The sequence below is a fragment of the Orycteropus afer genome, unplaced genomic scaffold (assembly GCF_000298275.1).
Source record: "Orycteropus afer afer isolate SDZICR_OR568_19922 unplaced genomic scaffold, OryAfe1.0 scaffold00267, whole genome shotgun sequence".
Taxonomy (NCBI): domain Eukaryota; kingdom Metazoa; phylum Chordata; class Mammalia; order Tubulidentata; family Orycteropodidae; genus Orycteropus; species Orycteropus afer.
In genome coordinates this window covers 2684904-2694805 of record NW_006921854.1, presented here as the reverse complement: position 1 = coordinate 2694805, position 9902 = coordinate 2684904, and the positions used below count along the sequence as shown (strand labels likewise).

At 41.1% G+C, this 9902-nt stretch overlaps 1 protein-coding gene across 1 annotated transcript in view; it reads right to left on the bottom strand.

The window, feature by feature from the left end:
- TEX10 (testis expressed 10) overlaps positions 1-9902 on the bottom strand; it is a 45976-nt gene that overhangs the window by 17849 nt on the left and 18225 nt on the right. Inside the window, exons 7-8 of the mRNA XM_007950321.2 lie at positions 7219-7394; positions 3556-3733 (exon numbers count right to left, since the gene is read on the bottom strand). Coding sequence (XP_007948512.1) covers positions 3556-3733; positions 7219-7394 — 354 coding nt within the window. The remainder of the gene's footprint in view (positions 1-3555; positions 3734-7218; positions 7395-9902) is intronic.

Here is a 9902-nt window from a genome sequence, read left to right as displayed (position 1 = left end):
TGGTAGCATAGTGGCTAAGGCACTTGACTGCTAACCAGAAGGCTGGCGGTTCAAACCCACCAGCCACTCCTCGGAAGGAAGGTTGGGCAGTCTACTTCCGTAGTGATACTGCCTCGGAAACCCAAGGAGGGGTCGCTATGAGTCAGGGCTGACTCGACGGCACGTAACAACAACAAATTCTTAAAATTTAAGGGTTAAAAATAGTGGAAACTCCCTTCTGAGTATCATCCCAACAATGAGCAAAGAGAAACGGAGAGACCATCACAAGCTAAGAGGTTATAAAAAGTCACAGACACTGACTCAGTAGAAAAAGAGGACAAAACTGCTAGCTTTTTGAACCAGTGAAAACAGGAAGTCTGCCCTCCAGTGGCTGAAATGGGTAGCAAATCCATTTTAAGAAATCTATTTTGGGGAGGGGAGGGGAAGGGAGGAAACATGGCAAAATTAAACATAAATAAATTTTTAAAAACTTAAAAAAAAATCTATTTTTGACAAGTGACAAGCAATTTATCACACTGTCCCTTAAGACTATCTATGATGACCACATGTACTGGCCAAACCAGAACTTCTGAAAGTGAAAAGTGGTTTTATTACTAATTATCTCGAGACAAAAGGAGAGACCAGAACTGTTCCTGACAAACCAGGTTCTAAAACTTAAGTCACACTTCTCAGTTCGTGCAATTTCTCCCTCCCCAGAGAGTGTATCTAACACTATGCCTGGTTATAAATAATACAAGGGCAGAAAGGATATGGACTGAGAGAAAACAGGGACATGATTACAGAGTAACACATGGAAAACAGCATAAGGACAAAAGTCTAACTGTAAAAACTATAACTGGATGGTAGAAAAGACAGGAGCATTAGTTCCCAAGGCTGATATTTAAAAATGAAGAGAAAATTAACAGGAACAGTTCCTAAGTGATGGGATTTCACAAATGGAGCAGACTGATCTTTTGTTGGTGGTAACATGCCCTTAGCTACTACCTGCCGACAGACACAGCAGGGGGTCAAAACAAAAACTGGCGTAGAACCTGATCTCAAGGACCACTGACATAACAAAAATCAGAAATGACTGAAGGAAAAACTCAGGAAAATGAACACGGCAACAGGACACAAGACGAGTAAGAAGCAAAACCGTTCTAATAGTACAAATGGGAGAAAATCAGAACACTGGTTTATATTCATAGTCCAGATGTGAAGTAACTCAACATACATCTGAAGGAAACAAACATTAAGTTCTGAACCTAAGGAAAATAATAAAATAGTAATGCCATTAGCCTGAAAAAGCTGAAAAGTCTTGATTTTATATATTTTTTTTTAAAGTAAGCTAAGTCTGAGTGAAGCAATATAGCCATGAGGAGGGAATTCTACTAATATATTCTGTACAAATACTTAAGTGGCATATGTGCATCACAGCTCATATTGATAAAGAAAAGCAATTTCAAGAAATACCCAAAAGGTGATTTTTAAGTGAAAGGTAAAACATACCTCTTACTACGATTAAATCAAAGGAACAGACTGCCCTCTACTGGAAACCAATAAATACAAAACCAATTAAGCTGTAGGAAAAAATTTCATTTTTAAAAAAGGCCTGGCATTATTAAATGTTAAAGCAGACAAAGAACAGACTTTAAAAAAAAAATTCTAATAAAGAAAAGCATGAGAACCTAATAAATGTCCAAAATACTTAAGACCTACATCAAAACTCTGTGATACACCTAACAGTGAGAACCATGTTTTCGAAAGATGAAACTAAAAGAATTGACAAATATCAGGTAACTGCAGAAGGTCTGTATCACACAATTCCATGAGTGTTTTAAGTACCTGTTAATAAACCCTTACTACGTGTTTTTGAAAATTATATTTCACCCCTTATTTCAATGTAACTACAAAACCACTTGTCTTAGTTCTCTAGTGCTGCTATAAAAGAAATATCAAAAGTGGTGGCTTTAACAAACACAGATTTATTCGTTTACAGTTTAGAAGGCTGGAAATCCCCTTTCCGAGTACCAGCTCTAGGGGCAGGTGAAGTCCCCTCAACCTTGGGCTTCAGCTCTGCCTTTTACTTCAGGCCTAGTGGAGCTAGAGGCGTCTCCTAACTAACACAACTGCTGGCTGCTGAGGCTGGTGATCCCACTGTCAGCAGGTAAAATGACACAACCCCCAAAACAACAGGCAACATGGCAGGCCACTAGTTCAAGTCCAGGAACTGGAGATGAAGACTCAGCTAAATATGCCCAAAAGCTAGACTTTTCTCAGAATTTCTCCCATATATACTGGAAGCAGGCCACACTGCTAAGGCAACTTCCCCTTCCACTGATTAATGTCTCACAGCTGATTCCACCATGGAGTTGATTACACCACACACATTCAACCTCATCATAAGAAGTAACTATACCCAGCTCCCAAGCCACTGAAAATCATGGCCCAGCCAAGTTGACAAACAACCTTAACTACTACAACACTAAGCATATAAAACAGTCTTATGCCAGTGAACTTAGTCTACTCAGTGGCAACAGCTGTTAACTGCTGCATTAAAAATAAAGAACTAAAAGAGAAACAATTCAATCAAAAAATGGGCAAAGGACCTGAACAAACATTTCACCAAAGAGAATATTCAAATTGCCAACAAGTACATGAACACATGCTGAACATCATTTGCCATTATGAATATGCAAATCAAAAACACAATGAGAAACCACCTCAGCCCCATCAGAACGTCAATGATTCAAAAACAAAAAAAAACCCACTGTTGGCAAGGTTGTGGAGAAATCGAACCCCCATCCACTGTGTAAAATGGTACAGCAGCTGAGGATAACGGTATGGTGGTTTCTCTAAAAGTTAAACACAGAACTATGCCATGACCCAACAATCCCAAGCCTGGGTGTATAACCGTAAGTGAAAGCAGGAACCCAAGCAGAAATCTGTACACCAATGTTCACTGCAGCACTTTCCACAACAGCCAAAAGGTACAACACACTGTCCATCAGCAGATGGCTGGACAGAGAAAATGTGGACTACACATATAAAAGAATATTATCCAGCCATGAAGAGAAATGAAGTCTTGATGCACACCTCAAGACGAAGCCTGAAAACAGGCTAAGTGAAGCAAGTCTCACAAAGACACATACGCAGGGTTTCACATAAATGAAATAATGTAATCACTGTCACTAAATCACACATGCAGAAATTCCTGAACTGGCAAATATTCTGTTGTGTACATTTTCCCCACAATAAAAAAAGCAGTAGCAATGTGTGAAGGAGCTCTGGTGGTGCAGTAGTTTAGAGCTCAGCTGCTAACCAAAAGTCTGAAGTTCTAACCCCCCAGCCATTCCATGGGAGAAAGATGTGGCAGTCTGCTTCCACAAGGATTACAGCTTACAAACCCCATGGGAAGTTTACTCTATCCTACTGGTCTCTGTGAATCAGAACTGACTCCATGGCAATGGGGGATGAAGCGGGGTGTGACTTTAAATGCCTTCTGTATTCACAAATTACCAGTAAAAGGGAGGGGGAAAGATTACACGTCAAATACAGCTCACTTGAACATGCTACCTCATGTGCAGTATCCCGATAAGCATGGCAGCCAAACTTGAACTAAGTCTTCCCATAATACAGCAACGACTTAATCGAGAGAGCAAATCAACAGGCAGGCTGGGCAGAAAATACACCAGCTGAACCAGACGGTGCTGAGACTCTGCTGGGAGAACCACCACAGTGCCTTCCTGGGGATCTAGTAAGGGAAGCAGACACAGAAAAGAAGTTTCAAGATCAAGTATGTAAGCATGTTTCTTAAGAGGTTATTTTTGTAAGGTACAACACTGACCAAAAATCATTTATTTAGTAACTACATATTATCCTAGTGCCTTGTTAAAAAAAGAATTTGATAGAAGTGAAAAAGAGAACAACATTAAAAAAAAAAAAAAAATCACTCAATTTTGCTAACTTATTCCCCTACCATCAAGTTGATAATATTAACTCAACATATAGCAATGTGCTTCTTCTCTGAGTAATAATGAAAAAAAATATATCCCACAGAAACTGGAAACCACCTAACTGTCCATTACCTAATGAATGGCTAAATACAAGTGATTTATCATCAATACAGTGGAATATGAATTGTTCGGCAATAAAAAGGACTGAAGTCAGCCCTCATTATTCTCAGATTCTATACTTACTAAAATTTATTTGTAACATCACAATCAGTCCCCACAGCACACTCACGCTTTCAGTCACTCACAGGCGTGTGCAGAGGGGCACACACGTGAAATCTCCTGATGTGCATGTTTCCCAGCTGAGGCGGACAAGGCAACATGGCACCACTCTGCCTTACCACTTAGCTCTTATACTGCAAACAAGTGTTCTTTTTGTGTCTACGTGGTGCCAAAATTTTCTCATTTTTGTGCTTTTTGTTGGTGACTCACTGTTTCAAAATGGCCTCCAAGTATAGTGCTAAAATGCCACCTAGTGTTCCTAACCACAAGAAAGCTATGAGAGGAATAGGGTGTTAAATAAGCATTTAATTAATTCCACCAACATACGGAATTCATACAAGCTACTCCTGAGCTACAGTGCTGGTTACAAGTTCAGTGTTAATGAATCAACAATGTACCTTTAATAAGGTGCCTTTAAATAAAAAGGTACTCTGGTGGTGCACCCAGTAAACTACTTGGCTAACCAAAAGGTCAGTGGTTCAAACCCACCAGCCACTCCATGGGAGAATGATGTGGCAGTCTTGCGTCCATAAAGATGTACCGTTTATAGTGCTGGAAACTCCATGGGGTGAGGGGGCAGTTCTACTCCATCCTATAGGTTCACTATCCATCAGAACTGACTCAATGCAGTGGGTTTGGTTTGGCGGGTTAAACAGAAACATACAAAACACAAAGGTTATAATACTGACTCACAAAAATGTTGTGACCACAGGCTCAGAGCTACCTAAGCCTATGTTGTACTTCTCCTGGAAGCAAGGACTCTCTATTTGCTAACTCAGTGTTTGCAGCAACTTTACAAAACATAACTTTACTGAACATAAGTACCTGGAATAATGAGAATAAACTGTATAACACGGATGAACCTTGAAAACAGTATGCTAAGGGAAAGAAACCAGACACAAAAAGCCACATCTTATATGATTCCATGCATAAGAAATATCCAGAACAGGCAAATCCATACAGACAGGAAGTCCATTACAGGCTGTCGGGAGACGAGCGGAGAAAGTGACTGCCAATGGGTATGAGGTTTCTTTTAGGGATGATGAAATGTTCTGGAATTAGGTAGGGGTGATAGTTGCACAACTTTATGAATATATTAAAAAGCACTGTACATTTTTAAACAGTGAGTTTTATAGTGTGTGAATTATCTACCAATAAACACCAATAACCAAACCTGTTGCCATTGAGTGGATTCTGACTCACAGAGACCCCACAGGACAGAGTACAACTGCTCCAGAGAGCTTCTAAGGCTGTGAATATTTACAACTTTCTCCCATGGAGTGGCTGCTAGGTTCAAACTGTCGACCTTAGGGTTGGCAGCCAAGCACTTGAACCAACGCACCACAAGGCCTCCTCTGTACACAGTCTTGGATCTCTAGTCCTGCTCTAACAGAAATACCACACAAGGATGGCTTAAACAAATACAAATTTATTCTTACACAGTTTAAGAGGCTAAAAGTACCAATTCAGAGTGCCAGCTCTAAGGACTGGGTGAAGGCCCCTTGACCTTGGGCTCTAGCTCTGCCTCTTGTTCCAGGCCCATTGGAGCCGCAGGTGTTGCCTGACTCACACAGGTGCTGGCTGCTGAAGCTGACAAACCGACACTCAGCAGGTACAATGGCACAATCCCAAGATCAACAGGCAACATAGCAGTCTACTAGTTCAAGTCCAGGAACTGGAGACAAAGACTTGGCCAAATGCAGAATCCAGATGCGCCACAAAGCTAGAGACCCTTCCCGAAGCTTCTCCATATGTATTGGAAGCAGGCCACACCCTGAAGGCAACTCCCCTTCCACTGCTTAACGCCTCACAGCTGATTCCACCATGGAGCTGATCCCACTGGGGAGTGACTACATGCAGCTGCCAAGCCACTCAAAACCAAGACCAAGCCAAGATGACACCCAGCCTTCTCTCTCTCTCTCCCTCCCCCTCTCCCTCTCTCAAACACACACTCACACACACACAGCTTTTACTGAAGAAGCCCTGTTGGCGTAGTGGTTAAGAACTCAACTGCTTTGGGAAGGAGGCTCAGCTGCTAACTGAAAGACTGGTGGTTTGAACCCACCAACTGCACCATGGGAGAAAGATGTGGCAGTCTGCTTCCATAAATATAGCCTTTGAACCCTCTGGGGAAGTTCTACTCTGTCCTTTAGGGTTGCTGTGAGTTGGAACTGATTCAATGGCCAACAGGTTTTTTATTCTGTTTATGCTTTTATTGTTATCTTTCCTTAAATACTAAACAGTAAGTCAGTTTCAGATATAAATAAACCACACCACAGATAGTCCCCAACTAATAACACATTTGAGTTATGGAAATTTGCACTCATTACCATCTGTGGGCGTTCCTGTGCATCTTATCGTTAATAATACAAGCTACGTACAATGTTGCAGCGTGTAATCTGCTGCTGTTATCATTCTCAGATGTTCACTAGCAGATATTCAAAGACTGGATTTGTAAGATATTGATAATAAAAGGTAGTAATAATGAAAACTAGGATTTGTAAGATATTGATAATAAAAGGTAGTAATAATGAAAACTAGGGGGAAAAAAAAGAGGTATTTGACTTGCATCAGAACTGACTTACAACTAAAGTCATCAGAATGGAACCCTGTCATAATTTGAGGACTACCTGTAATTAATTCATTGACATACAGAATCCACACAAATTCTTCATTTTGAGTAAATAACCGAGGATTGTCTTACCATAAAAGCTTCAAAATAATTTTTAAGTACCTGATTCATTTTGAATTTGTGAACAGCAGGTGGCTTAAATGACAATTTAAGCATTCAATAAACATCTACAACCATTAACCTTCTAAAGCTATTCTAATAGATGCTTCCTATTGAAAATGAATGTACTGTTTGATGTTTTGTTTTGGCAATTTAACCAATTCAACTAACTCAATTTAAAGGAAAAGTAAACCTAAAGCACTCCCCTTAAATGCATCTTTCCTAAATCAGGGTAGACCAATGACTACCTACACCGTTAAAGCAAACTCTTACCATAGATTCGGAGAGCAGTGGCTTGCAAACTTTTCAGTAATTCTTTATTTGCTCGTGCTGCAGCAGTATGAATGATATCAATAAGTTGTGTTGAGAGCTCAGGATTTCGGGAGCCAAGATGGGCAAGTTGCAGTGGTAAACCAGCTAGCCAACGGGATAACACTTTGCTACGATACCTAAGAAAGGCCAAACAAGAACAAAAAATATATTTTTCAAAGACAAGGGAAACCAATTAAAGAGAAAAAGTTTTTTAAACTTAAATACACCACAAACTGACTAATTATCTAGCAAAAACACATTTACTCACTTAAACATTTGAAAACCTGTAAGATGCCAGCATTATGCACTTAGCAGCAGTATCAAAAGGCATAGGAGCTCTGGTAGCGTAATGCCTAAGGCACTTGACTGCTAACCAGAAGGCTGGCGATTCAAACCCACCAGCCACTCCTCGCAAGGAAGATGGGGCAATCTACTTCCGTAGTGACACCACCTCGGAAACCCAAGGAGGGGTCACTATGAGTCAGGTCCAACTCAACGGCACAACAACATCAAAACGCACAAACTTATTTACATACATTTTTCAAGTTTTAAACACTGTCTTAGTTTACAAGTGGTGCTCTAACACAAATATCCCAAGTGTGTGGCTTTGAGGAGAGAAACTTATTTTTTCACAGCTCAGGAGGCTCACTCACTGCCGTCTAGTCAGTCCCAACTCTTTGGGTTTCCGAGGCAGTATCTCTATGAAAGTAGATTGCCAAGTCTTCCTTCCGAGGAGCTGCTGGTGGGTTTGAACCACCAGCCTTCTGGGTAGCAGTCAATGCCTTAGGCACTATGCCACAAGAGCTCCTAAGGCTAGAAGTCCAAATTTAGGCCATGGCTCCTTTGTCCCTCTAGCTTCTAGCAATCAGCTCTCTCTGGGGTTCCTGAGTGTGCAGGTTCATCTGCCTCCCTCATCACAGAGCACCCACCTTCCCTGTTATCTGTGTTTATATGTCTACGCTGGTCTTCAGAGAACTCAAATGCAATTAAGGTTACCTTACAGGAGCTCTGGTAGCATAGTGGCTAAAGCACTTGACTGCTAACCAGAAGGCTGGCGGTTCAAACCCACCAGCCACTCCTTGGAAGGATGGTTGGGCAATCCTACTTCTGTAGTGATACTGCCTCGGAAACCCAAGGAGGGGTCACTATGAGTCGGGGCCGACTCGACAGCAAACAACAACCTTACACTGGCATGACTTCAGTTAACTGATTATATTAGATTGCAGTACAGGGGTCATTACATTCCTATCCACAGGATAAGAATAAGGATAAGCCTTAGGATTCCAACATATATTTTTGGGGAAAAAATTCAAACTGTTAACACCTAGCAAATTAAAGTTTATGCAACTTCGGGTACTAGGGCACTACCTAAATTGTATTTTTCCTTTGAAGGACATGTACATCACTAAACTCTTTGTGAACTACATATCCTAAAAACGAGCATTAATTATTATACTATTGTAGGGCACTTAATTGCATACTCTGGCCCTTCTAGCCAGTCCTCCATTTTGTGATGTATGTAAATCCTAGACTCTACGCCAGCTTAGGGTAGGACGTATCGTGACTCCTGCCTTGCCAGAAGGTGTGGCTTACGTCACCACCTGTAGTTTGCCTGAGGATATATACGTGAATGTGCTCGCAAAGTAGCTCGCTCTTGCTCCGGATCCTATATTTGGTTCGTCATCATGTCACTCGACTTGAGACAGCAGCGGGTGTCTGACCTGCCGATTTGGGTTTGCCAGCCCCTGCAACCTCATGAGTGAGGAGAATCCTCCAGACCTGTGCCTGCTACACAGATTTGGGGCTTCCTAGCCCCCACCACCATGTGAGCCATTTCCTTGGCAGTGTGTGAGTCCTATGAAACTTTACAGAGAAATAAAGAACCCTAAGATGGCAGGCAAAGTGCTGATGGGAGAAGGAATTGATGTTAGAGATGATGGAGCAGTATAGCAGTTTAGAAAAGTTGGACATTTGGGACATCTTTAATCTCCACCTCATAGGCACTGGCCTTGCACTGTTCCTTCTGAAGAAATTAGTTTAGCTACTATATAAGTGTATTAACATAGATGCATTCAGTGGAGGTTGCCCTTATATTAATGGCCTCAAACTAGTGTTATTTCAGTTCTTTAGGATACGTGCAGAAATTCTAACATCTCCTAACTCTGGTGACAGCTGTCCCTTGCTATCTTCCAAGAGTTTAGTGATTTAAGCATGAGCTTTGCTGTCAGAGTCTGAACTAAAGTCCCAGCTCTGCTATCTATCAGCGGTATGAAACTACCATCTTATTTAACCTACTTTAGCTTCCTTCTGTAAAACAGGAGGAACAGTATCTACCTCTGCTGTGTTATGAAATTGAAATAAATTTTGACAAGGACCTGGCTCATAGTTACCAAAGACTCAAGAATGTTCCAACATAGTGAAGTATCACAAATACATGTCTTTCACCCAAACATCTCCTCCTGACTGTTTCAAATAAACCTCATATCACCATATTAAAACCTTAATACTTCAGTCCCATGATCTGTATTGTCTATCTCAACTGAGAGCACCAAATTGAGCAAGAAACGTTATCTTCTACTGCCCTCATTCTTACTCCATATGCCTCAAAATATCATGAAGGGCTAGTGATACAACTCTAATATTTA